The sequence below is a fragment of the Aspergillus welwitschiae genome (genome assembly GCF_003344945.1).
Source record: "Aspergillus welwitschiae strain CBS 139.54b unplaced genomic scaffold BDQ94scaffold_23, whole genome shotgun sequence".
Classification (NCBI taxonomy): Eukaryota; Fungi; Ascomycota; class Eurotiomycetes; order Eurotiales; family Aspergillaceae; genus Aspergillus; species Aspergillus welwitschiae.
In genome coordinates this window covers 238,632-263,169 of record NW_020798717.1, presented here as the reverse complement: position 1 = coordinate 263,169, position 24,538 = coordinate 238,632, and the positions used below count along the sequence as shown (strand labels likewise).

General features: G+C 51.2%; 10 protein-coding genes across 10 annotated transcripts; 5 read left to right on the top strand and 5 right to left on the bottom strand.

Moving 5' to 3' along the window:
- Positions 1-342: 342 nt before the first annotated feature.
- On the top strand, positions 343-4,417 carry BDQ94DRAFT_58478 (leucine--tRNA ligase CDC60). The gene is made up of 4 exons (XM_026776106.1): positions 343-517; positions 598-3,101; positions 3,303-3,501; positions 3,559-4,417. The coding sequence occupies exons 1-4, from the start codon at positions 443-445 to the stop codon at positions 4,159-4,161; spliced, it is 3,381 nt and encodes a 1,126-aa protein (XP_026624571.1). The 5' UTR covers positions 343-442; the 3' UTR covers positions 4,162-4,417.
- Positions 4,418-4,603: 186 nt separating this feature from the next.
- On the bottom strand, positions 4,604-6,277 carry BDQ94DRAFT_160539 (pyridoxal phosphate-dependent aminotransferase; the record flags this gene model as incomplete). Its single annotated transcript, XM_026769233.1, has 7 exons — positions 4,604-4,856; positions 4,949-5,116; positions 5,176-5,255; positions 5,321-5,526; positions 5,582-5,984; positions 6,057-6,098; positions 6,152-6,277. The coding sequence occupies 7 exons, from the start codon at positions 6,275-6,277 to the stop codon at positions 4,604-4,606; spliced, it is 1,278 nt and encodes a 425-aa protein (XP_026624570.1).
- Positions 6,278-6,546: 269 nt separating this feature from the next.
- On the bottom strand, positions 6,547-8,807 carry BDQ94DRAFT_146951 (uncharacterized protein). Its single transcript, XM_026766925.1, has 2 exons — positions 8,331-8,807; positions 6,547-8,252 (listed from the first exon to the last, which is right to left on the bottom strand). The coding sequence occupies exons 1-2, from the start codon at positions 8,788-8,790 to the stop codon at positions 6,742-6,744; spliced, it is 1,971 nt and encodes a 656-aa protein (XP_026624569.1). The 5' UTR covers positions 8,791-8,807; the 3' UTR covers positions 6,547-6,741.
- A 191-nt stretch (positions 8,808-8,998) lies between these two features.
- Positions 8,999-10,219, bottom strand: BDQ94DRAFT_146950 (telomere maintenance SDE2 family protein). The gene has a single exon (XM_026766924.1). The coding sequence runs from the start codon at positions 10,094-10,096 to the stop codon at positions 9,176-9,178; it is 921 nt and encodes a 306-aa protein (XP_026624568.1). The 5' UTR covers positions 10,097-10,219; the 3' UTR covers positions 8,999-9,175.
- Positions 10,220-10,402: 183 nt separating this feature from the next.
- On the top strand, positions 10,403-11,388 carry BDQ94DRAFT_146949 (40S ribosomal protein eS10). Its single transcript, XM_026766923.1, has 4 exons — positions 10,403-10,514; positions 10,580-10,629; positions 10,741-10,901; positions 10,962-11,388. Coding segments are annotated over exons 1-4 (465 nt in total). The 5' UTR covers positions 10,403-10,512; the 3' UTR covers positions 11,214-11,388.
- Positions 11,379-13,219, bottom strand: BDQ94DRAFT_146945 (M20 family metallo-hydrolase). Its single transcript, XM_026766922.1, has 3 exons — positions 12,955-13,219; positions 12,511-12,825; positions 11,379-12,458 (listed from the first exon to the last, which is right to left on the bottom strand). Exons 1-3 carry the CDS (start codon positions 13,200-13,202, stop codon positions 11,516-11,518), a joined length of 1,506 nt encoding a protein of 501 aa, XP_026624566.1. The 5' UTR covers positions 13,203-13,219; the 3' UTR covers positions 11,379-11,515.
- Positions 13,220-14,226: 1,007 nt separating this feature from the next.
- Positions 14,227-15,618, top strand: BDQ94DRAFT_146943 (HIT family protein). Its single transcript, XM_026766921.1, has 6 exons — positions 14,227-14,468; positions 14,579-14,661; positions 14,915-14,983; positions 15,170-15,262; positions 15,325-15,339; positions 15,442-15,618. The coding sequence occupies exons 1-6, from the start codon at positions 14,429-14,431 to the stop codon at positions 15,547-15,549; spliced, it is 408 nt and encodes a 135-aa protein (XP_026624565.1). The 5' UTR covers positions 14,227-14,428; the 3' UTR covers positions 15,550-15,618.
- Positions 15,619-15,640: 22 nt separating this feature from the next.
- Positions 15,641-18,186, bottom strand: BDQ94DRAFT_146941 (CRAL-TRIO domain-containing protein). Its single transcript, XM_026766920.1, has 5 exons — positions 18,090-18,186; positions 16,674-17,922; positions 16,582-16,623; positions 16,433-16,532; positions 15,641-16,380 (listed from the first exon to the last, which is right to left on the bottom strand). Exons 2-5 carry the CDS (start codon positions 17,841-17,843, stop codon positions 15,890-15,892), a joined length of 1,803 nt encoding a protein of 600 aa, XP_026624564.1. The 5' UTR covers positions 17,844-17,922; positions 18,090-18,186; the 3' UTR covers positions 15,641-15,889.
- A 194-nt stretch (positions 18,187-18,380) lies between these two features.
- On the top strand, positions 18,381-19,789 carry BDQ94DRAFT_146938 (DASH complex subunit DAM1). Its single transcript, XM_026766919.1, has 4 exons — positions 18,381-18,849; positions 18,908-18,959; positions 19,012-19,063; positions 19,137-19,789. Exons 1-4 carry the CDS (start codon positions 18,535-18,537, stop codon positions 19,327-19,329), a joined length of 612 nt encoding a protein of 203 aa, XP_026624563.1. The 5' UTR covers positions 18,381-18,534; the 3' UTR covers positions 19,330-19,789.
- Positions 19,790-20,053: 264 nt separating this feature from the next.
- Positions 20,054-22,837, top strand: BDQ94DRAFT_146937 (putative ubiquitin C-terminal hydrolase Ubp8). The gene is made up of 8 exons (XM_026766918.1): positions 20,054-20,334; positions 20,415-20,694; positions 20,761-21,000; positions 21,050-21,157; positions 21,208-21,536; positions 21,593-22,018; positions 22,073-22,276; positions 22,333-22,837. Exons 2-8 carry the CDS (start codon positions 20,643-20,645, stop codon positions 22,444-22,446), a joined length of 1,473 nt encoding a protein of 490 aa, XP_026624562.1. The 5' UTR covers positions 20,054-20,334; positions 20,415-20,642; the 3' UTR covers positions 22,447-22,837.
- Positions 22,838-24,538: the final 1,701 nt, after the last annotated feature.

Here is a 24,538-nt window from a genome sequence, read left to right as displayed (position 1 = left end):
AAAGATTCCCCAGCCTTCCCTCCAATTTGTTGTCTTTTTCCGAAGGATTGCACTTGTACCGATTCTATCCCTGCCCGCTTAAGCCTTCCAAAACACCGCGATGACTCCAACATCCACTGTCCACTTCTGGAGATTTACCAGAGTTGTGACTCACAACTTCAGTCAAGCATTCCACATTCAAGCTCCATCTGTTATCTATCAATCATTTGAAAGAGGCTGAGCAGTGAAGCCATCGCCCTTCATACTGGGATATTCCCATGCTCCGATAACGGTTGAGGCAGGCGGTGACTCACGGACCGCCTTTTCCCACATTCGGAGTAATTCTTTTCGACCCCGCGGTGACTCCAGACTCGCTCGATCTATATAACGCTGCCCTTTCCCCTCCTCGCCCTCGGGCTCATTATCTCCAGTTTGTCAGATCTATCCTTCTACATCCGGAGCCATGGCAGCCGCCGCCGCCGCTGCGTCTGCAGCTGCGCTCGAGCAGGGCACGAAAAACACCATGAAACTCGAGAATGTCTGCCTCACATGCCCCTCTTTGTCTCCTCAGAAACCCCATATGACCTGGACTAAGCTGACCATTCATTGCCCGCATAGACCGAGAAGAGAGATACCCTCATCGCCCTCGAGAAGAAGTACCAGGCCCAATGGAAGGCAAACAAGGTCTTTGAGGTCGATGCCCCCTCCGAGACGGAGGTGCCTTTCGGCAGCATGTCCGCCGCTGAGCTCCGTGAGAAGCACCCCAAGTTCTTCGGAACCATGGCCTACCCCTACATGAACGGTACCCTCCACGCCGGTCACAGTTTCACTGCTAGCAAGGTCGAATTCATGACCGGTGTTGCTCGTATGGAGGGCAAGAGGGCCCTTTTCCCCCTCGGATTCCACTGCACTGGTATGCCCATCAAGGCCTGTGCCGACAAGCTTCGGGATGAAGTTGCCAAGTTCGGCAAGAACTTCGAAGGCTACAGTGAAGAGTCTGAGGAGCAGGACAAGGCTGCAGTTGCCGCTCCCACCCAGGAGGTTAAGGCTGAGCAGGAGAAGTTCTCCGGAAAGAAGAGCAAGGCCGCCGCCAAGACCGTTAAGATGAAGTACCAGTTCCAGATCATGTTGGCTATTGGTATCCCCATTGAGGAGATCCACAAGTTCGCCGATGCCGCTCACTGGCTCCAGCACTTCCCCCCTCTCGCCATTCGTGATCTCGACAGCCTGGGTGCCCGTGTTGACTGGCGCAGACAGTTCGTCACCACTGACGCTAACCCCTACTATGACGCCTTTGTGCGCTGGCAGATGAACCGCCTTCACGAGTTGGGCAAGATCCAGTACGGCAACCGTTACACCATCTACTCTCCTAAGGACGGACAGCCTTGCATGGACCACGACCGCACTGAGGGTGAGGGTATCGGTCCCCAGGAATACACCGCTATGAAGCTCAAGGTCAAAGAGTGGGCCCCTGAGATCGCCGAACTGGTCAAGGGCAAGATTGAGGACGACGCTAATGTCTACTTCGTCCCCGCCACTCTGCGTCCGGAGACCATGTACGGACAGACCTGCTGCTTCCTTGGCCCCAAGATCACCTATGGTCTCTACAAGGTCAAGGAGAAGGAATACTTCGTTGTCACCAAGAGGGCTGCCTGGAACATGGCCTTCCAGGGCTACTTCTCCGACGGCGAGAAATTCCTTAAGTCCCAGGACCAACTGCCCCTTGTCGTTGAGGCTCCTGGAACCGCCTTTGTTGGTACTCTCGTCAACGCTCCTCTCTCTTTCCACACTGAAGGTGTGCGCATCCTTCCCATGGAGGGAGTCTCCGCCAGCAAGGGTACCGGTGTCGTCACTTCCGTGCCCTCGGATTCCCCCGATGATTACGCCACTCTGATGGATCTCGCGAAGAAGCCGGAGTACTATGGTATCAAGAAGGAGTGGGCTGAGCTGGAGATCTTCCCTCTCATTGAGACTCCCACGTACGGAAACCTCACTGCTCCCGCCCTGGTCAAGCAGCTTAAGATCAACTCTCCCAAGGACGTTAACCAGCTTGCACAGGCCAAGGAGCTGGCCTATGGTGAAGCTTTCTACAAGGGTACCATGATTGTTGGTGAGTACAAGGGTCAGCCCGTGAGCGCTGTCAAGGAGAAGATCCGTAAGTCTCTCTACGAGAGCGGAGATGCCTTCCCCTTCGCCGACCCCATGGGCAAGGTCGTCAGTCGCAGTGGCGATGACTGTGTCGTTGCCTACCTCGGCCAGTGGTTCCTGAACTACGGTGAGAACGATGCTGAGTGGCAGAAGACCACCCTGAACCACGTTGTGAACACCCTGAACACCTACTCGAACGAAACCAAGAACGGTTTCGAGAAGAACCTGTCTTGGCTCAACCGCTGGGCTTGCGCCAGAACCTACGGTCTGGGTTCGAAGCTGCCCTGGGACAAGCAGTTCCTTGTTGAGAGTTTGAGTGACAGTACCGTCTACATGGCATACTACACCATCGCCCACTACCTGCACGGCGACCGCTACGGTAAGGAGCCTGGTTCCCTGAACGTGAAGGCCGAGCAGATGATCGACGAAGTCTGGGACTACATCTTCACCAGACGTGAGCTCAGCGATGAGCTTGTTTCCAAGAGCGGTATCAGCAAGGAGGCTCTGCAGAAGATGCGCAGAGAGTTCGAGTACTGGTACCCTCTGGACGTCCGTGTCTCCGGAAAGGATCTCATCCAGAACCACTTGACCTTTTTCCTGTACATCCACGTCGCCCTCTTCCCTCCTGAGTACTGGCCTCGCGGTGTCCGTGCTAACGGACACTTGCTGCTCAACGGTGAGAAGATGAGCAAGAGTACGGGTAACTTCCTTACCCTGAAGGATGCTGTCGACAAGTTCGGTGCCGATGCTACCCGTATTGCCTTTGCCGATGCTGGTGATGGTATTGAGGACGCCAACTTCGAGGAGACCGTCGCAAACAGCAACATCCTTCGTCTCCACACTCTCAAGGACTGGATGGAGGAAGTTGTCAAGGACGAGACCCTGCGTACCGGTCCGGCCGATGCCTTCTGGGACAAGCTCTTTGACAACGAGCTCAACGGCCTTGTCCGTGAGACCAAGAAGCACTACCAGGAGTAAGTCACTTTGCTATCCCCGATAATCCTGCAACCACTCGTCCACATGATGTTCGCATATTCTACGTATTTGCTACTTCAGAGCCTTTCACGGCCATGAGACAAACATCACCACATGCCTGATGGACAACAATCAACAATACCGTTTTGCTGCATTTGGCTTCTACTTGGAATTTTACGAGAAGCTAACTGTACTTTTAGCACCAACTTCAAGCTCGCCCTGAAGTCTGGTCTGTACGACCTGGTCAGCGCCCGTGACTTCTACCGTGAAGCCACCACCACTGCCGGCATCGGCATGCACCGTGACGTCGTCCTCCGCTACATCGAGCTGCAGGCACTGATGATGGCCGTCATTGCTCCTCACTGGTCCGAGCACATCTGGCTCGAGATTCTGAAGAAGGTTCGTACCTACCCCCACAACACCACTTCATCCCACCACTACTAACGCCCCATCCAGCCCTCGACCATCCACCACGCCCGCTTCCCCGAGGTCCCCGAGCTCTCCCTCGAGCTGTCCGCAGCCCTTGACTACGCCCGCTCGACCACCTCCAGCATCACCTCCGCGGAGGCCAACTTCGTGAAGAAGCTCTCCAAGGGCAAGCAGACTGCCTTCGACCCCCGCAAGCCCAAGAAGCTCAGCATCTATGCGGCCAAGAAGTTCCCCGTCTGGCAGGAGAAGTACATCGACCTTGTGCGCGAAGCTTTCGACGCTGTCAGCATCTCCTTCAACGACAAGGAGCTGAACGCCAAGGTCGGCAAGCTCGGCGAGATGAAGAAGGCCATGCCCTTCGTCCAGAGACTCAAGAAGCGTCTCGTTGTCGACAAGGAAGTCCCCGAGACTGTCTTCGACCGTAAGCTGCCTTTCGATGAATCCGCTGTCCTCAGCGAGATGGTTCCTGCTATTAAGCGCGTTACTGGCGCCAAGGAGTTGGAGATTGTTGCTGTTGATGAGGGTGGTAAGACTGGTGAGGTTGTGGGTACTGGTGAGAAGAGGGAGGGACTGCAGGCTGAGAATGCCGTTCCCGGTCAACCTTCTTTCAACTTTGCCAATATTGAGTAGATGATGAAGATGAAGATGGTGATGATTATACATGATACAGATTAGATGAGATATCTTGATGGGTTTCATGTTTTACTTTTCTTTTGTTTTTGTGGTGAAAGATCATAAAATAGCAATTTTATTGGTTCATGTTAGATTTGTGGGTTGAATTGTGATGGCGCTGCGTAGTTCAGCTGTTACTGTAGGGTAGGCATGTACTGCCAACAATACATCATACTCCACCCACATACTTGGTTTTGAGAAGCTCCCGTGATGATGGGAAATACTAACCAGGTTGCTAGTGGCAGCAAACCAAGTAATAAAAAGGCAGTTGCAGGTTCACAGGAAGGTTTCACCAAACAAAACTGAGGCTAGTTTGTTCACACCAAATGCTTTAGCACCCCAATCATCCTGTAGTATATATCATTAGCATTGTGTACCTTGCCTACAAATCCCCACATATTCATATAGTAGAACAAGGAAAGGAACTTATTGGTGCAACTTTCCTACGCAACCCCTCCCTCAACACATCCTCCTCTTGCGCAAAGATTAGCCTAAACCACCCCGGCACCTTGCCATGCTCTTCACACGGATGCAGGAATACACCTGCATCGACGAATTTCTGAGCGAGAGTAAATTCAGGTGGATATGTGCTGTCACTGCTATCTTTTGGGAGATAGGGTGATAAGTCCATATATATAAAGAAGCCGGCGTTTCTAGATGGAGTAATCATTAAATCAACTATACCCTTTTCATTGGGGGGAGGGTGAAGAAGGAATTAACTTATAAACAGATTATGTTCACTCACCCTCCTCTGATAAAGTTGATACCCTCTCGATCAAGAGTTGACGTTGCAATTCGGTATGTTGAAGCAAGACTTTGTTGGCTCTTGGCAGTGAAGTCGTGAAGGAAGTCTTGGTCTTCGAGAATGGTGGTTCCGATTGTTACGGCTGCTGTGGAGGCGCTGTGGAGTCGTCTGGGAGTAGAATCAGTTGACTGCTAATTGCTTCTCAGAAAGGTAGTGGCAGTACTGACAGGATTGCGTTGCAGGACTGGCGTAGGGGTTTGTTCTGCGTAACAAGGAAGCCGAGATGGAGGCCGCCGGATGCGAAGTCCTGAGATTATATAGATTAGACAATGTTTAATGAACAAAAAAGGCTAAGACGGAAGTATGAATTACCTTGCTGAATCCGTACAACAAGTGCACCAGGTCAGGATTGATCAGCTCCGGGGTACTAAGAGATAATATAGAGGTGAATGGAACAGCATCTGGGTCTCCCGAATCAAAAACGCATGAAGCATAAACCTCGTCGCTGATGAGATGAAGTTGGTGTTTATCGCAGAACTTGAGAATCTCAGTCAGGGTTTCAACTGGATAGCAACGGCCTAGAGGTAGTGTTAACGCTTGGTTATCGATACACGACGAAGCGGTTATCTATACCAACTGGATTATGCGGATTCACTAATAGCAGTGCTCGAATCCGGACACCTTTCGCCTGAGCATCCCTCAGAGCCAGTTCATATTTCTTGACAACAGAAGAAGCGAATGCCTCCTCCGTAGTGGTATCTGCATATACCATCTGCACACCGGCTTCGACACCATAATCAAGCTCGAATCGTCCATAAGCTGGTCTACTGATTAATATGCCATCACCTGGCTCAGCTAAGGTGAATCCGAGCATGCTCCCTATTGCAGTTGCGCCGCTGGCAACAACGACCGCTTCCGGGTCAATCGGAGTAATGGGGTCGAGTAGGCTGTCCAGATGTGTTGCGACTGCTCTCTGTAGACGCGGGAGGGCATTGTTACTAGAGCCATAGGCAACTGATGCTACGTTGAACTCGACCTAAGGATAGAGAAGAAATTGGTTGGGACTGCCGAGCCCTAGAGAGAGGAAGAGAGAGGGTTGGGAATTGACCTTGGTGTTGATGTAGTTGGCTATTTCTGCGCGCATTGGTGCCTAATTGCTTATCAGCACTGTAATATGACTGCCTCGGTTTCCAAATAGCATACATGCTCTGCCAATGCAAATGAGATCATCCCCGCCGGATTGGTCTTCTTGTCATACTGGTGCGGTAGAGCATAGCGCCACGGAATTTTGTGCAGTTGCGCATTATTACTGCCTCGAGAAGAGAGCATTATAGAACGGATTCTTTATGGGATATGCCTCTCAGTTATAGAGTGTTGGAATAGAATCGAGGTCAGACTGAGTCTTCGTCGAGGCGAGGTAATTGCTTACTATATAGTATCGGGGTGCTGAAGAGGGGTTGTAGTGCAACCACTGGTGGAAATCCTGGTAGGATTAAGTAATAACCTAGATGCTGGCGACGAACTCAAACGGTTGTGAGACATGCAGGTTAAGTTGGAAGTGAGAAGGTGAAGAAAGAATGAAGAGGGGAGAAGCCCACGTGAAGGAAGGCAGTGGATGATAATCTAATAATCTGCTCACTAGCAATCGATGATCTATTTATACATCAACCACCACCACGCAACCCCGAACATTATGATACAGTATTGTTTGTCCCTTTCTAGTATACACCTTAAAACACCAATCGCTATGCAAATCATATACTATACAATGTCATCCATGCCGGAAGACCGTCTCAGCCATGCCGGGCTCGCTTCTCCAGTCCAATGTTCTGCCGTCCCCGAGGTCCCTTCGCGCGGTTGTCAGCAACCTTCTTCGCTTCTATGAACTTCCAACATTCAATTGGAGCACGAGACCCAACATGGCGGCCGTGCGGAGTAAACACTTCCACCTGAGGGAACGACTTCGAAGTTTCGTTCTCTGAGTCGGACTCCTTCGCGGACTTGGCTCGAATCTGGACTGTAAGCTCAACCCAGCCGCACCCTTCGATCAAAATATCGGTCGACATGACCTTGTAGGGTAGAGACGGCATCTTCATATGCTTGTCCTCAACCGCCTTAGCGATAGACCTTGGGAGGTGCGATTGAGTCACGTCCCATTTCAAGTCGAACACTCCGGCAGTCGAGATAACCTGGCCGGTACCTTCTCTGGCAATGTTGGCCTTGGGGTAAGGGCGCTGCTCCGTTTGCATTTCAATGGCCTTTTCCGTTCTAGTAAGATGCGTTTCAAGCGGGACGAAGCAAGCCGCCATGACTACGTCTTCAGGGTTCACTGGCGTGATCCTGACAAGTCCTCCTCCAAGCAGTAGTGATTGGCCAGGTTTGATCGAAAGACGTTCAGGTTTCTTCCTCTTGGTCATGATCAAATCGCGCTTGAACTCATCACGAACATGGTCGGCCAGCTCGCCACGGTCGAGCCCCGGCAGATCAATCATTTCTCCCCTTCCACGGCCAAACGGGATACGAATAGGCGATACGGTCGTGCCGGGTAGCGATGAGACCACAGGGAGGATAGGGTAAAGATCCTCCCGAGGCGCAGGAGGTAGAAGACCCTCTGAATCAATAGCAGAGGAGTCAAAGTGGGTAGCCATTTTGGACTCCTCTTCACGAAGCTCAATCAATTCCGCAATCTTCTCAAGATTCCTCGAATCCTTGGGGAAGCAGGCCTCAATAAAACTGCTCTTTCCAACATTGGCCTTCCCAACCACCCAAATACCACCCCCATGCTCCCTAATCTCCTCTTTGACTTTCTTCGTCCACCATCCCCGCTGAGCACTAATCATATGCACATTCCCTAAGCGGAATTCCTCATGCGAGAGACCAAACGTATCACGAAGCACAGAGCGTACATACTCCATCTTCGAATCGACTTGCTCCTTCGTAGCCGCCAACAGATCCGACCTGTTGATAACGAAACTGATAGTCGGCAGCTTCTTCCCACTCTTATACTTATAAGTCGCCGAGCGCCGATTCTTCGACCGCGGATCCATAATCCCCAAAGTAGTGTAGATATCCTTCACAACAGACATAGGGAAATCCGCCGCATCCACAACATGATAAATCCGATTATGGTTATGGGGCGACTCATCCAGATACGCTCGAAGGGAATCCATAGTCGGCGAAATAGCAGGAACGGCCTTATTATGATGCAGCAGATCATGGCACCTATCGCAAATTTGTACCGGGGCTTTCGACTTCTCCAAATACTTGCCAGCAGTATCTGCCGCTTTCACCAAAGAAGCACCAACTGCACAACAGCAAATAAAATAGGTTAGCATGACCTGATACCATCATCACAAGACAAATAGAGAAGATAAAGACTCACACTTCGGCCTCGGCACACTCCCCCCAACATCCGTAAGCTCCAGATACTTCTGAATCCTATCCGCAGCCTTCTCCCCCTCAGCCTTCAACCCCTTTCCTTCTTCTCCATTCTCCTCACCCTCAACAAACTGCTTCGTCTCAGACAACAGCTTCCGCGTCTGTTTCCTAGTCTTCCCATAATATCCAGGCTCACTCGGCTCGACGGTTTGCGCATACGCTCCGCATCCGGGACAACAGACGGGAAGAACAGCTTCTTCAATAATCGGTTCGGGAGACGGGCTTGCGTGAAGCGGAATGCTCGTGGAAAAGCTGCGGGCTACCTCCGGGCGGCGGAAGAAAACAGCGGTTGTGGTTCGCAGAGACGGCTTGGGCAGGCGTAAGAGTCGGCGGGATATTTGTAAAGGAGCTCGGTGGTACGGTAGGCGCCCTCGCGGGATCATGCGCCCAAGGTATGGCGACATGGTTGTTGAGGTTTGGGGTGTTGGAGAGCTCGGAGGAGAAATGCGAAGAAAGTCTAGTTCTAGTTGGTACTGATAGTGAGTGATAGCGGCGATAGCATCGGTGGTCCGCGCGGGCGGCCGGAAAAAAGTTGCTGTGGCGAACTGACACTGACTAGCAGCTTCTACTATAGCTGATAGGAGGATTACAAGATAATGTAAAAGAGATACAGTTGTAGTGAGTATATTATATTTAATGGAATCTGCACGCTAGCTTATAAAAGCTTGAAATGCAATAACCGTGCTTCGCAAACCCTGATATCAATAACGAGCCAACAACATGAAAAACAACCAGAACCGTAGACCATACTCCATAATCGCATGAAAAGAAACATTCAATGGCATTCAATCAAGCCTTCGCTTTTCCCTTCCCCTTAGGATCTTCAGCCTCCTCCTCTTCTTCAGAATCACTCATGAACTCGTCATCCTCATCAAATCCAATATACCGCCGAGGTGCCGCACTGCGCGCCGGTTCCGACGAGGGTCCAGGCGCATCTTCCATCTCCTGCTCATCATCACTTTCCTCCTCAGAGCTAGAGGATGTCTCCTGTCCACTTCCCTCGCTCGGACTGGCACTCGTACTTGATCCGCCCAGAATCGTATCGCGCAAGTTATCCGTCCACATACCGTCCTTCATGGCCATAAGAACCGCCTCTCTCGCCTTCTCATTCATCTCGTCCTTGTCCTCCATCCACTGGCCATCAATCTTCTGCTTGCCACCTCCGTTCTTCAGCTCCTCCTGACGCTTCTCCGCCGCATCAACAACAGCCTGCCACCGGCGCCGGCGCTCCTCTTTCTCCTTCTTGTCCATCTCCGGCTTGAGGGCGAGGTACTCGGCCAATGCCTTGGCTTCGTTGACTGTTCGTAGACGACGGCCGTCGAGATTGCGGCTGGATCCATTGTCGTCGCCTTGGTTACGCTTGCGCTTGCTGGACATGCGCCCACCGGCGGCGCGGAGCTGGGATCCGAAACCTCCCTTACCACCGCATAGGGGGGTGCTGAGGCGGAGGGGGAGGATGGAGGTTGTGGCGAGATTATCATTGCTGCTGATGAGGTAGGATGCGAGGGTTTCGGATGAGGGGAGAAGTTGCTTATTGCTGGTTGTTGTCAAGATCAGTCGATTGAGTGGCAGAGAAGGAGGCAGGTATGAGGCGATTTTGTCGGTCAGGTCAGCGACGCTCGATGATGATGGTAGCGCGAAGGAGAGTGTTGATGGGAGTGAGAGACCGGGAAAGGTCGACAGGAGAATGTTGACGTTCTGGGACGCCATGGTGATTGCTAGTATCGCAGATAATGTCAGAATAACCGTGCGTAATGTATCGACTAGTCGGAGCGCTCAGGTTATTGACGCTGGTTGAAGGTGGAGACGATGCTTGACTCGATTGCAGAGGTGAGGCGCAGTTGACTTCATTCAGGATGCGGAGGAGTTCCCGATAAGGCCATTGATGACTAACAGGGAAACCACCTCTGGATTGTCGCCTCAGGCCACAAGAGCATCTTGCACGTGACGCAGCTTATCCGCCTAGCGGAGCGATTAGGGCCCCAACCCTGAAACCGCTTCCCGATGGGGAATTACCGCACTTTTTTCCTCGACCGCAGCCGCTCCACTCACATCAACTACATTTAAACCACCCTCTTCGCGCGTTGTCAAGGCGATTCCCCGAAGAGCGCTAGGAACTCGCGACAATGTAAGTGATGCACCTAATATCGGCCATTGATATCATATAGGATAATGTAGCTAACCTTGATCCAGGCTTATCCCCAAGGAAGACCGCAAGAAGATCCACGAGTACCTCTTCCGCGGTATGTGAACACCTATGATCCACCGGCCTTGTGTCTCCGAATTCTTGCGCGACGGTCGATCGATGGATGATGTATGATGGATGAATCAGTCTTGCTGACGGTTGACAATAGAGGGTGTGCTCGTGGCCAAGAAGGACTTCAACCTTCCCAAGCATGGCGACATTGACACCAAGAACCTCTACGTGATCAAGGCCTGCCAGTCCCTGACCTCCCGCGGCTACGTCAAGACCCAGTTCTCCTGGCAGTACTACTACTACACCCTCACCCCCGAGGTATGTTCCATTGATGAAGATGAATGCGTAAGACGGATTGTCTGACTGGTTTTGATATAGGGTCTTGACTACCTCCGTGAGTGGCTCCACCTCCCCGCTGAGGTTGTCCCCGCCACCCACATCAAGCAGCAGCGTTCCCACGCTCCCCCTCGTGGCATGATGGGCGGTGAGGAGCGTGAGCGTCGTCCCCGTGCTCCTCGTGAGGGTGGCTACCGCCGCCGCGAGCAGGACAAGGAGGGCGCCGCCCCCGGCGAGTTCGCTCCCAGCTTCCGTGGTGGATTCGGCCGTGGCCGTGGTGCTCCCTCCTCCTAAGGGGTGTCGCCTGCCGGTCTTCCAAGGGCTTATTGGGATTGTTGCCGGTGTAGCTTGAACGACTTTGAAAGAAGTCGGGAAGCTATGCTGTGCACGTCCTAAAAAAGAAGTTATGCCAAGCTACTGTTTCACAGTTATGATATAGTTAGGATTAATGGCATGATTTCATGACTCATTTTGTTATTCATTTCGTAAGATAATTGGCGGTTAAATCTGCTATATACATGCGGTTAATTTACCAAAAGGCAAGGTTGAAATATACGCAGAGGCGCAGCTTATAGACACTCGCCATCAACACAGGCTCATTTCGAGAACCTCTTCCGATCATAACGGATCACTGCCTGCAAGATGACTGATGCGCCTGTTGCGCAGTCATCTGCAGAACAGAATTCCTCCGGATGATGGCTCAACCCATCTTTGCACGGAACGAAGATCATGCTGGTCGGGACTCTCTTGGAGGTAAAGACACTATCGTGACCTGCCCCGCTCATGATTGTCCGCATAAGGGACTTGGGCTCCGCAGCATTGACGTCTGAGACGACCGCCTCCGCGGATTGCTGCACGCACTCGATGCAGTCAGGGTGGAACTTGACAGTGGGCGAGTCGAAGTCGAGGGTCCACTCTACGCGGCAAGGCTTGCCAATACCCTTACCCTCTTCTGCAGCGATCGAGTCGAACTCCTTCCTCAATTGATCTTCTACAACCTGGACCAACTCGCTTTCTGGGCCGCGAATGTCGAGAGTGAAGCTGACAGTGCCGGGAACCGTGTTCACACTGCCAGGCTTTGCCTCTACAATTCCAACACTAGCCAGACAGCCGTGGGAGGAGGCAACCTCGCGAGCGCGTACCATCATTCGAGCAAAGGCATAAAGGGCATCTGCGCGGTGTTCGAACGCGGTGGTACCCGTGTGGGTGTCTCTGCCGAAGATTGTAAGGCGGAACCAGCGGTATGCCTGAACGGCGGTAACGACACCAACGTGCTGGCCTGCAGAAATGAGATGGGGGCCTTGCTCAATGTGTAGCTCGAAGTGGGCCGCCATGGGTGTTTGCTTGTATGAGCACGGGACGCTTCCGAGATAGTTGATCTTCTCCAACGCAGACTTCATAGACTCCGGGGCAGAAGATGCGGTCGGGAGAGATGCGACTGTTGGGACCTCTTTCAGGCTATGTGCCCGTTCAAGAGAAATGCATTCTGCCCAAACGCCAGAAGACACCATGCTAATAGGGAAACGGGCGCCCTCTTCGCTGTCACAGTGTTAGTCATGAGGGTTGAAGATAATAGTAGTCTGGGCCGTACTTTGTCCAGTTCACAACACCAATGCCACCCTCCGTCTCTAACCCCATTTCGTCAATCACTTTGAGCGCTTCGATGCCGGAGAGCACACCCAAGATTCCATCATACCGGCCACCTGTTGGCTGCGTATCCAGATGGCTGCCAATAAAAGTGGGTGGCACATCGGTCCGTCGTCCGGGGCGAACAGCGAAGATGTTGCCCATTTCATCGACCGTAACTTCGCACTTCAATGCCTTCGTTGTTTCGATGAACCAATCCCGTACTTGCTTGTCTTCCTGTGACAGCGCGAGTCGCTGCATACCAGTGTCTGTGTGCCCACTGGATTGCTGTTAGACATTCGCAATCCATGGTAAAGCGCAGGCCATTGGGTACGAGAAGCAATCTCCTTTGCGTGCATCCCGAAAGTCCGCTTATAGTGAATTCAAAGGGTGTCGCAGTAGCACTTACTCTCCCCAGCGGATACCATATCCCCACTGACAGCTATGATGAAGGTCCTTTGCCAAGCGTTCTTTATTGGCCCTGAGAGCCGAGACCTCAGCCTCGGTTAGCTCTGTAGACAGCATGGTGTGAGTCGGGGTAATTGAGAAAGCTCGACGTGATGTGAACGCGGGTTTCACGAAGGCTGGTCTTGTCTGCCTTGATAGGATCCCAGTAACCCTGACAGCAGGTAATCTTTGGTAGAATATGAAGGCCATCTTGACCTCAAATGAGCGCCCAAGGGGCTATATCTAGTTCAATGTCCTTGGAGACCCTTCCAGATAAGACCGCCCAATCGACGGTATGATAAGATAGCTGGGTGGGGTTGAGCTGGGGTCTCGGGCTTTCCACCGAATCAGATATCCGCGGATTTGGGTGACGATAAAGCGTTTCCTCGTACCCCAACTCTCTCGGGTCGCTTATATAGGAAGGTACAAGAGTAGCTCGGCAATGGACAACTCCGTGAGGGGCAGAGAAGGCTTTCAGGGTCACGGTTGGCCTGATTAATTACTGATTGACAGGGCGTGGAGTAGTTGCGGTAGTGGGTTGACCCAAACACAACGGACCAGGTGTAGGGACAGGCATGTATTACCAGTCCTTGCTGCAACAACAGGTTGAATCGTCTATACTATGGACGAAGGTGTTTTGTTCTCCTTGTAGGCTTCAATGCCATATCTATTGCACAGGCTAAGGCGTTCAAGTTGCATAGATCTGGCTAAGAGGACGATTGTATCCACGAGGATGATTCAAACAACCGACATGTGCTGTTAGAGACACAAGGGATGGCGTGCGCTTGCGGAAGACTCAATCAGTGCTTAGGCACATGATACAGATCAGTGCTTTAATTGACGGAAGAGATGCCCAGTGGCTCAATGTATGATGGAAGTCGACTGCTTCTAAGAGATTGCCGGCAATGATGTGTGCCCCTAAGCCTTATGGACTTGGTCGCTCAGCGGACCTGCATAGGGGGTTACGCACACAGCCCTTGATGTTAAAGCGGACGCACCACTTTCACAAGAATCACAATAAAATGGCCTAGAAAGTTGGAAGAAAAGAGGTGCATAGACTACTCACATCATACAATAACGACCAACAAAAAGAAAAACAATAAAATCGACAGCTGTGTCGATGGGTGATTCCAAAGATTGATGAGAGGAGTCTTTTGGGCAAACCACGGCCATCTCTGGTAAAAGGCAAGAAATGGGTTCTGAGCTAGTTTGTCCCACTCCTCGCAGATTAAACCTTTAAGTGCTTCTTATAGTGCCTTTCATCATCCACCCGCCGCAGTTCGAGACCCCGCCGGCGCGAACTTTTTTATTGACGTTTCTTTTCGTCTTGTTCCGCCTTGCGATTGCTAACCCCGCATTCAGTCATTGCGACCTTCAATTCCCCTCAGACATACATTGATTGCCATCAACGTGTATACTCAACCCCGTCATACAAGATGTCTTCCGCTGCCTGCATCTTCTGCAAGATCATCAAGGGTACGGTGCCTCCCCAACCTCTATATTTACAAATGCTACATTCTTGGGTCTCCAAGCTGTGCCCGCTGCTAGCAATGATCCGATCCGGCTAACCCCGACGTAAACAATAGGTGATATCCCTTCTTTCAAGCTCTTCGAGAGCGACAAGGTCTTTGCCTTCCTCGACATTCAACCTCTTAGCCGTGGACACGCTGTAAGTGTCGCCAACCCCTGTTTTATGAACCGCATATACACCACCGCCTCAAGTATACCCCCGCACGACATGTCGCATTCTGCTGCCTACCTGGAGACAGACAGTCAACGGTCATCCAAAACAAGCAGTATATCCATACATATCTCCAGAAAATCCGATCCCAACCTCAAGCAGCTCCCTAATCTTCACATATCTCCCCCAAAAGACGAAAAACGGAACCAGATCAAGCTAACAACCAATCTGCAAAACACAGCTCGTGATCCCCAAGTTCCACGGTGCCAAGCTCACCGACATCCCCGACGAAGATCTTCAGGAAATCCTGGTACGTAGACAGTACAGACATGCACGTTTGAAATAAGCTCAGCGCTCGATCCGCATGCTTTTATAAGGTCCCGCCTGATCGAGGACCCTGCGAGCACTCCCCTCTTTCAGTCTTCCCCGCAACCAGCTGGCTAGCTAGCTAGCTACAGAGACAGATACTAATAAGTCATCTTTTCAAATCGGACAGCCCGTCGCGAAGAAGATCGCCAAGGCCGCCGGCGCCGAGGACTTCAACGTCCTTCAGAACAATGGTCGCATAGCGCACCAGGTTGTCGATCATGTAAGTTGCTAGCTTACCATGGAAGTGTGAGGTATTCAAAGCTGATGTTCGGTGTTTTCCAGGTTCACTTCCACATGGTATGTTTAGGATTTACTATCATTCGTCTATGCAGCTGTTCAGAGAGAATATCGATCCCCCACAACCCTGATGATAATATCACTGACAAAACGACGAAATAGATTCCCAAGCCTAACGAGAAGGAAGGTCTCGGTATCGGCTGGCCCGCTCAGGAATCCGATATGGACAAGCTGAAGGCTCTGTTCGAGGAAATCAAGGCTAAGATGTAAAAGTGTACGTAGTACAGATATAGCAAGTGCTACGGCTGCGTCTAATTACATACCATGTGCTATTATCAATACTGTCTTCACAATATGATTAACTGTACGGTACATTCTGTAGCTATAACGTATGACTATACCTAGCTTCTGTGGGTCGATTGCATCTATCAAGAATAGTCCATTGCTCCATTGAAACCACTAGGAGAACCCCGCAATCCAAATATACATGCTTCATGACAGACAAGTAGAAGCTGTATGTACATGCCTCACCAATGTGAGCGTTATTATAACAAGTAGTCTTCTATCAACACACTCTAGCAGTCTATCGTATACCAAGGCGTGGAGTGTATCACTCGGCCTTCTCGCCGTTAAGTGCGTTTCCCTCAACCTTGCTCTTCGTGGGATAGAACTCGATCTTACCCTCACCTTGGATGACATCTAGTCTATCATACAAGGAAGTGGCTCGAACGTATGGGTCAAGCTGCCAGTACTGGACCCTTAAGCGTTCGATCAGGTCCTTTCTTCTGTCTACCGCCGCCTTGAGGGCGCTCTCGTCCTTTTTTATTGTCGAAGAGATCCAGTCGATGGTGGCGCCTTGAAGCTCTTGCGCCAGCTGCTGTCTCTCGGCCAGCAATTCGTCGCGCTTGGCACTGTCCTCCTGAGGCTTGTTCTCATCGGGCTGGGGCTCGACATACTTGTAGGCCCAGTTCTCGTCACCCTCGAGCTCTTTCATAATGCGATCTTTGGGAATGAACTTCTCCAGATCTTGGACATTCTTGGTGAACTGGATCTTAGAGGCGACGACAGGGTCGAGCCAGCCCTTGATGATATTCCAGATACCTGTAATCGATGTCAGAGGGGATTTTGTGAGTACCGGGTCTAGAATACTAACCTGAGAAGATCCAAGGAGCTTTGTGAATCAAGACAACTCCCAGACACTCCGGATAATTGGCTTCAAAGCACTTGATCATATACTTCACCGGATGATAATCCTATGACCGTTAGATTTGGGAGCTATTGGTCGCAAACAGGTGTGCTTACCATGTTTGCTAAGGAGAAGTCGGTCATGTCGAAGACAACACACTATTTCCCTGTCAGTGGATAACGCCCTTACCATGGGGGTGTATACTCACAGCTGTTTCAACTGGAGGCGCAAGCATCATTCGAGCGGTCTCAATAGTGTACACCGTGAACCGGTCCAAGGCTTCTGTCTCCTGGTCGGCGGCTTTGTGCAAGCGCACTCTAACGACGCAGATCGGACGGCCAAGCTTGTCCACACCATGGAGGAAACTTTTACCCATGCGCATCTGCAACAAAAAGTCTTCACCGGCCTTCTTCTCAGCGGGATCAGAACTCTGAGATTTCTTCAGGGCACTTTGCTCGCCATTCCTCATGATATCCTCATCCAACTTAACGTCCAGCAGTCTCCAGCGAAGCGTAGAGACCAACATGACCAGAGCATTTTTGACGTCCCACTTTCGCGCGCGCAGGAATCGCAAAAGCAGAGAATCGGGGTTGTCATGCTTAACCATATTCCAAAGAGTCACCCGAATCTCCTCAGGCTTCATATCCACAAGAGCCTGCTGGAACTCTTTTGACTGTCCATACTTGTCATCTCCGTCGGCGATGCTGATAGAAGCGAGACTCGAAGCGATCCCGTTGGTTCCCTTGTCGCTAGCGCTATCTTCCTCCTCATCCGTGTTGCTCCGCCCGAAAAGACCGAACCGACTCCGTTTAGACTGCTTCTTCTTATCTTGGGGCTGGCTTGCCGCCGCAGCAGCAGCGTCGCCGTTCTGCTTTTGGACCAGCTCAACAGCATCCAGATTGACACCGCAGACCTTCAGCAGCAGGACCCAAAGCTCTTGTAGCTTGGCTTCCTGCTCTGGTGTGAGATTCCCCACGGTCCCAGGTGGTAGATCCATAGGCATTGTCTTTAGGGTTTCAATGACTCCGAGAAAGGGTACTTGCGACTCTTGCAAAGGTTCAACAGCGTCGAAAATCGTAGGGATATCGCCTCCCGACTTGCGGTATTTATCCTGCAGCCAGGCGCCTGCTCCGATAAGAAATAGGGTGAATGTGACTGACCAGAACGACGAAGCTTCCCTCGGTTTGTAAGGTTGTGACAACGGCGAAGTGGAGAAGGGTCGTCTGAAGGATCCAGACCAAATCAGAGGACTTTGATTAGAGTACCACGGTGGGAAGATCTGTGCACGTCCTGAATGCAGGAGTCTGTCCGACGCGAACTTGATGGAATTGGCCGAGGATGGAGGTAGACGGCGGCGCAGGAGGGAACAAGCATGCATGTGCTTGTTCGTGAGGGCCAGAAGGCGATTGGAGAAGGACGAGTCAAATCCCAAAGGCAGAGATGCCGGCTTCCTTTTCCTGGTGTCCTCGTGAGTAAAATGGGAGACGAAATTCCGAGCCTAAATTTCAAGCCGGGAATGATGCGGGGAAGGAAGGGAAGGAGGCGAAGAGAAGGCGGACGGTGCAGTTCGCTTGGAACCTTCACAGATTCAAGGTTCAGCAACAGGAGACTAAGGGGAACTCACAGCGGTTGGATGCGGCAATAATGGGGGGGTTGATGAAGCCAGCGAACAGGATGGATTGCCAAGTCTCTTATTTTTCCCAGTCCGCAATCCAACGATGATAATCGCACCAGGGGTCCCTCCGGACTAGACGGAAGAACTAAGTAGTCCTAATTATAGGCTGATTGGGGCATTTTGGGTCGCAGTGGCGCCCCCAGGCAGCAATCTGCAGACACCTGAGGCATGAAAAAGGAGGGTCCAGTGACTCGGCCTTGCCTAAAGCGGGGATCAACATCAACAAACCCAATCTTTCGCAACTCCTTCATACAGCGTGAAACGCAACGGCTTCAAGTCGCATATTTGTGACAGCTTGTCTTCTATACTGTGCTTATTCCTATTTTGTCGCATTAGTGTCTCTCAATCGGCTTTGTTGCAGCCTTCAATTTGGGTGCACAGTCTCAGAATCATCATGGATGCTTTTTCCCGCTCATCGTCTCGCCCACGGCCCTCATCGCGACCCACGACCCCCCTAAGACCCAGTTCCCGGTCGTCGATCCGTGAAGCTCATGGTTATGGCAACAGTATTGGTATGGCAGGCTACACCCAGCCTGCCATCAATGCCTTAGAGCCCCAGTTTGCAGAGCTTGCAGACTCCATGGCCGACCTCGAGGCCAACTTCATGCACCTTCAGCTGATGCACGAAAGTTTGACCCGGTTCAGTGAAAGCTTTGCCAGTTTTCTCTATGGTTTGAACATGAATGCGTTCTGTGTGGATTTTCCGGAGGTAATTGCGACGGAGAATAATGTCTGTCTTCCCTCTATAAGCTGACGATCGGTTACAGGCGCCCATTCCCGAATCTTTTCGGAGAGCCAAGCAAGCAGAGGCACAGAATGGTATGGTCACAGCTGCGCGAAAGGGAGATCCAACTACTAATAGCACGAATAGAGGCAGAAGCAGAACAACTGAAAGCGACCACTGAAGCGGAGATGACATTCATGTGAGTTCTGGTTACTCCCCGGGCCAGTTGTTTCATGCTTTTTCTTATCATACTAACGACATGACGTACTCAGGACTACGGATACTTCCTTCATCGAACATCCTCCAAGCACCGTCTCCTCCAAGCCTTCGGCAAAAATCCCGGCCCCGTCGCGTGGCACCACCAGAGGATCTACCCGTGGTTCGACAAGCAGTCGCTATGCGACACGGGGCACCAATCGTGGCGCCCGTCCAAGCGCATTGCCCCGCGGACGAGGATTACGGTGAAGGCAGGAACCCGGATGGTAGAAATTTTCAACAGGGCGCAGACGGTTGAGCCTGAAGAGGCACAAAGACTTGCGCGAAGGGAACGGTTTGCTATTGGCAATCCGTGGAGAATCCCTGCAATTCGCAACGCGCTCCCAAACCTTGAAAGGAACCTCGTTCCTGAAAGAACATACGGCGATGATTGTCGTAACACGAAGCCTGCCGAGCGGCCTGTCCGATCTCAGCGGCTCGGATCTTTCTTAAGGAAATTCTAGCTAGCCCCAGGGTGTAGAGTTAGGGTAGGCTGGCGATAGTCCCGTCTAGTGACCGAAGAACTTTTCCAGAGACTACGAAAAGATCTGGGTCACGTATGATAGCATTACGAATAATGATCAATGCAAGACGTTCATGTGTTGGGAAGTGGGTGGCCTTGCGGCTCAGATAAGCGTTTGTAGAACCATCGCCCGTCCCCAGAATGACCCACCCCGGGGTCAATGGGGAAAGGCATCGTTAAGTATCAGATGCCCCATCTTCATGTATGGAGAACGCACGGCCGTGAGCTGCAACTGTATATCATGTTTGGGGGATTCCTCGAGGGGACAAATTGAATTAAATTTCCCCGGGAAGGACACCCAACTGAGGAAGCCAAAGAAGCCCCAAGCACGATCTCGGATCAAATGCAGTCCCGGTTTCTTATCGCCCGGAGCCGCGGTCGACCCTTGCGAAAAAAGATCTGTCTTTGCATCCAGCGCCCACGGTGCCTGTCTTCAGGGACGATCTTTACCCGTATATATAATTGACCTGCCTGTGTATTGTATTATCTAGTCTCTGTCGGTCTATTCCATTGGGGTTGTCCTTCCACAATCCCGAACGAGAAGCCAGAGAGGGACCGAGTGACTCGAGGGGGGATCCGATCCCGACTGACTGTGGAACACCCGGTGGCTGCGGAGAAACACTTTGAGTGACTGTTGCCGCTCTCGACATTCCACTGCTTCGGTGGCTTTGCTATTGGCACATCTTGTGAAGGTGCATTTCTCTCTTCATCCCCATTGGAGGACCCCCGGCCTCCCCCTAGCATACAGAGCTGATATGATTGATGCCTGCAGAGTCCTCCAGGGTAGTCCGATCCATGGATTCCTTCTTGATCTGCAGTTGACCTGCTGAACATCCTTATCATCCCCCCCTCTCTACATTGAGAGAAAAACTGTACTACTTTATAACACACTCCTTCACCCCATCTCGACTGGGAGCCTCACTCTAGGCTGAGCCAGAATAGGCTTCACGTGCGAGGTGTGACACTGTTTCACTACGTTCATTCATATATACCCCACACAATGGCTAGCGTCCTTTCGATATCATTACTCTCTGAGGCCGAATATGGCTGCGGTATGTGAAAAGCATGCGCAGAGCTGTTTTGTTGACCTTTTAGCACCTTTACTGACCCGGTAACAGAGCACCTGGCCACGCAACTGGGGCAGGATGTGAGCACTGCAGAGCAGTTCAAGAACGCATTCCTGAAAGCGCATAATTCATTAGGCCATTTTCCGCGGTCGATGGAGTCATCCACAAAGCAGAACGGTCGTCTCAAAGCCAAGGACTTTCTGAAACCGAAGTACACTTGCTTGACATGCGGTGAAGCGATGCCGATGGGCGGCCGGAAAGCTCACACCGAGAAGACCAGCCATCAGTTCTGTAAGTGGCTCTTGCCTTTTCCTCTCAGTGTTGACTGACAGTGTTCGAGACATGGAGTCGCGAGCCCGCACGGTGTATTGCCAGGCTTGTGGTGATTTCGTCTACGACCATGGCCTCGAACGACTTCGGTGCTCGACAACAGAAAGTGCTCTTCAAGGTTAGCATCTATTTGACTCTCGCGTTTGTTGTTGCACTAACACGACGAAGTTGCCAAGAAACGTCGCTTCAGCGATAGCTCTGCGGACGAACTTTATATTCGGAGCAATGCCAGCAAGCGTCCTTGCGCCAAACAAGGCGTCAGGGGCTTGTTCAACCTGGGGCAAACCTGCTATTTGAATGTCATTCTTCAGACCCTTCTGCACGACCCAATACTCAACACGTACTTCCTTGGGAACGGCCATCAACCCCACGACTGCACTGCCTCTGACTGCGTAGGATGTGCAGTTGCTGAGGCTTTTGCGGATTTCAACAGCAGCGACAAACCGGAGGGTTTCGCGGCTCTCAATCTTCTTCTAGCATCATGGCGTGCAAGTTCTGTATGTTACCAGGTACATCATTTTCTGATCAGCGATGCTAATGGCGATTCATTCAGACTTTGGCAGGATATCAACAACAAGACGCACACGAGTATTACCAGTTTCTCGTCGACAAGCTTCACCTTAGTACTGAGAACCACCGAGAAGGCCATGAAAAGGGTTGTCCTTGCTTCTTTCACAAAACCTTCTACGGCAAGCTCCGAAGCAGCGTGACTTGCGACAAGTGTGGTAACGTCACACGAACGGATGATCCGATGGTGGATCTCAGTCTCGACGTTCAAGTGCAGGCGAAGAAACGCGCCATGGGTGGCACAGGGGTTCCGTCGACGCCTACCCTGAGTGGATGCCTCGAAAGCTACACATCTCCAGAGAAACTGATGGCAGGCGTGTACAACTGCAGTCACTGCGGAGGAACACCACAGAAGGCGACCAAACAACTGCGCATCCGGAAGTTACCTGCCATTCTGTGCATGCAACTAAAGGTACGGTTTTTCGGCACATTTCCGAAACCATAGACGCATACTTACTTGACACAGCGCTTCGAACACACCTTTTCCGTCTCGGAGAAGCTAGAAGGCAAAATCGACTTTCCACTATCGATCAACATGCTCCCATATACGACCAGCCCGCAGGCGAAAGTTGACAGGTCCAGATTCGTATATGACCTCTCATCAGCCGTAGTCCATCAGGGCAAGCTCGATGCGGGGCATTACTACGTCTACTGCCGCCAGGGGGATGATGTGAGTTCTTGACCTGATCCCCTTCCAGACATTCATTTCTAATCCGAGATTTTTAGTGGGTGCTCTTCAACGACGACAAAGTCACTGCCGTCACTGAGGCAGAAGTCCTCAACGCTGACGCTTACCTCTTATTCTACAACCTTCGATCACTGGCTTCCGCGCCGCAATAGAAGCTACCTATCGTGTACCATCACACCGCATCATCATCACATTGTACTCGGCGGCTGCCTCATCTTCTCGCATTCGGTTTCTCTTCAGCGACTCGGAGTCCACGGCTAGGAGTTGTATTATTATTGTCTGGTTGATTGGTTGCATGCATGCTCATGTAGGAGAGCTGTGGCTGGCATCTTCGATCACGGATGCAAGACTGGTGTTGTTGTGTTGCGTTCTTTTCTTTGCTTTCTTTTATACGCTCAGTTGCCTATATATAGCGGATAAGTCTGCGCCGTGTGCGTTTACACTACCAAGTATAGTATAGTAGAAGGCTAAGGTTGCGGGAGTGGTATACATGGCTGCTTAGCTAGATATGGGGGGTCAAATACAGACAGTACGGGGTTTCAGTAACGTGATTTTATTCATCAAGTTAAATCCGGGGTCGTTGACATTCAGACTGACATAGGCGCTTCTATGCGAACTAACAATATACCTCCCAGTCATCTACGCTACGCAGGTCCTACAGGGTTGACAGTCGGATATCCAGAGCGGACGGTGTAGAAAACGGCAGCCAACCAAAGGCAGTAGGGGGTAATGGCCCAGACCAAACACAAAGTGCACCCTTCAGAAAGCCATCGTAAAGCCAGAGCAGAGCCGCACGCTTCCAAAAGACGTAACCAGCCCATATGTGCCCCAGCAGCACTTTGACCTTTGAATACCAAGCACTTCACCTTTCACAGGCCAAGTGGGGAGAGATGAGACGATTATCAAGAGATCCTCAATTCAATCCGAATCATTACGAATTGCCTTGTTTCAAAAGGAAATGAAAAAAAGGAGCTTCGACAAAAGACACCCTTTCTTTAAGACGGTCCACACCAGCCACAACCTAATACACACGTCCCTATAATCTCAAATCCCATCTCTTCCTCATTTTAAAAAGAATATTCCACCTGGAAACAAAAGAAAAACACCATTTTATTTCATTCCATTGAAAGCAAGCCCGGTTCGGATTTCATTTGCGTTTCGATTTCACACACACACACTGGTAAAAGAAAAAAGAGGCTACCGTATCCCCCAGTTTTCTTCCTCCGCTAAACCCCGACATGAGACTGTGGGGGATTGTCGGTTTTAATTTGGGTGATATGTGAGAGAATCGAAGCGCCACGAGCACGTTTTAACGAATCATCGTCGTGAATAACGGAAAAATGGGATCGAGGAAGAAGATTCGATTTAACGGTACTGTTTGGGGGTGTGGTGTTAGTTAGGTTTCTTGTCTTCTGGTATGTGTGGCGTGATTGTGTGTATGTGTGGTTCTGGCTCTTTCGATGTCGAGTGGCATTTCAATTCATTCCATTCCCGGTTCTTCATTGTTTTTCTTCTTGTCGCAAGTCCCATCTCTTTCGAAATCCTCCTCTCGCCATGCCAATGCCATTGCGGATATGATATGGTGCTGGTGCTGGAATGTGTATATGGGTGATGGTGAAACCAACCTTGTGGAAACCGATGTCAGAGGACTTCTCACGGAAGCACTGACGGCAGATGTTCATCTGTACGCAAAAAGAAAACCAGTTAGCCATTGTTCCTGCCCCCTCGATAATTTCGCATCGCAAAGAATCTGGTGATATCCATACCCCGTACTTGCGGATCAGACCGGCGCGGTGGGAGCAGACACGGCTGTATTATTCCAAAACGAATCAGCACATAACTTCCTTCACATTTTCGTATTTCCTCCATTTGTTTCTCTTCGTCTCCAAAAAAACCCCCAATCCCCCTAATCTCCTCCTCAGGAAAATATCGCATATACGCACCAAGAACGGGAACCCTTGCCGAACCTATAAATCACACATCAATTAGCCTCCCACACATACATATCAAATTCGAGGGACATCGTTTTCACTTACTTGCGGGGCCGGCTGTACCAAACGGACTCGTGAGTCATCTTGAATCTGAGGCGAGAGAAACCTGGGGATGAGACGGTGTTTGGCTGGCGGTTTGTCGTCGCTGGGCGTTGAAGGGGGACGGGGATTCAACGAAAAGGTTAGGGTCGAAATTCCGTTTGTGTGTCTTTCCGGTTTCCGTGATGCGGGCTCGGACCATCTCGCTTGATGG

Bases quoted from the DNA above. Each gene is read 5' to 3' on its own strand.
- BDQ94DRAFT_146938 (XM_026766919.1), top strand. From the start codon at position 18,535: ATGGATGCTTTTTCCCGCTCATCGTCTCGCCCACGGCCCTCATCGCGA. The intron at 18,850-18,907 runs GTAATTGCGACG...GATCGGTTACAG, and splicing joins TCTGTGTGGATTTTCCGGAG to GCGCCCATTCCCGAATCTTT. The intron at 18,960-19,011 runs GTATGGTCACAG...TAGCACGAATAG, and splicing joins GCAAGCAGAGGCACAGAATG to AGGCAGAAGCAGAACAACTG.
- BDQ94DRAFT_146949 (XM_026766923.1), top strand. The intron at 10,630-10,740 runs GTATGTGAACAC...GGTTGACAATAG, and splicing joins CCACGAGTACCTCTTCCGCG to AGGGTGTGCTCGTGGCCAAG. The intron at 10,902-10,961 runs GTATGTTCCATT...GTTTTGATATAG, and splicing joins ACTACACCCTCACCCCCGAG to GGTCTTGACTACCTCCGTGA.
- BDQ94DRAFT_146950 (XM_026766924.1), bottom strand. From the start codon at position 10,096: ATGGCGTCCCAGAACGTCAACATTCTCCTGTCGACCTTTCCCGGTCTC.
- BDQ94DRAFT_58478 (XM_026776106.1), top strand. From the start codon at position 443: ATGGCAGCCGCCGCCGCCGCTGCGTCTGCAGCTGCGCTCGAGCAGGGC. The intron at 518-597 runs GTCTGCCTCACA...TTGCCCGCATAG, and splicing joins ACACCATGAAACTCGAGAAT to ACCGAGAAGAGAGATACCCT. The intron at 3,102-3,302 runs GTAAGTCACTTT...CTGTACTTTTAG, and splicing joins ACCAAGAAGCACTACCAGGA to CACCAACTTCAAGCTCGCCC.
- BDQ94DRAFT_146951 (XM_026766925.1), bottom strand. From the start codon at position 8,790: ATGTCGCCATACCTTGGGCGCATGATCCCGCGAGGGCGCCTACCGTAC. The intron at 8,253-8,330 runs GTGAGTCTTTAT...GCTGTTGTGCAG, and splicing joins GAGTGTGCCGAGGCCGAAGT to TTGGTGCTTCTTTGGTGAAA.
- BDQ94DRAFT_146943 (XM_026766921.1), top strand. From the start codon at position 14,429: ATGTCTTCCGCTGCCTGCATCTTCTGCAAGATCATCAAGG. The intron at 14,469-14,578 runs GTACGGTGCCTC...CGTAAACAATAG, and splicing joins CTTCTGCAAGATCATCAAGG to GTGATATCCCTTCTTTCAAG. The intron at 14,662-14,914 runs GTAAGTGTCGCC...TGCAAAACACAG, and splicing joins CTCTTAGCCGTGGACACGCT to CTCGTGATCCCCAAGTTCCA.
- BDQ94DRAFT_146945 (XM_026766922.1), bottom strand. From the start codon at position 13,202: ATGGCCTTCATATTCTACCAAAGATTACCTGCTGTCAGGGTTACTGGG. The intron at 12,826-12,954 runs GTAAGTGCTACT...ACAGCAATCCAG, and splicing joins TATGGTATCCGCTGGGGAGA to TGGGCACACAGACACTGGTA. The intron at 12,459-12,510 runs GTACGGCCCAGA...ACACTGTGACAG, and splicing joins GGTGTTGTGAACTGGACAAA to CGAAGAGGGCGCCCGTTTCC.
- BDQ94DRAFT_146937 (XM_026766918.1), top strand. From the start codon at position 20,643: ATGGCTAGCGTCCTTTCGATATCATTACTCTCTGAGGCCGAATATGGC. The intron at 21,537-21,592 runs GTATGTTACCAG...CGATTCATTCAG, and splicing joins CATCATGGCGTGCAAGTTCT to ACTTTGGCAGGATATCAACA. The intron at 22,277-22,332 runs GTGAGTTCTTGA...CGAGATTTTTAG, and splicing joins ACTGCCGCCAGGGGGATGAT to TGGGTGCTCTTCAACGACGA.
- BDQ94DRAFT_146941 (XM_026766920.1), bottom strand. From the start codon at position 17,843: ATGCATGCTTGTTCCCTCCTGCGCCGCCGTCTACCTCCATCCTCGGCC. The intron at 16,533-16,581 runs GTAAGCACACCT...TAACGGTCATAG, and splicing joins ACTTCTCCTTAGCAAACATG to GATTATCATCCGGTGAAGTA. The intron at 16,381-16,432 runs GTTAGTATTCTA...CATCGATTACAG, and splicing joins AGCTCCTTGGATCTTCTCAG to GTATCTGGAATATCATCAAG.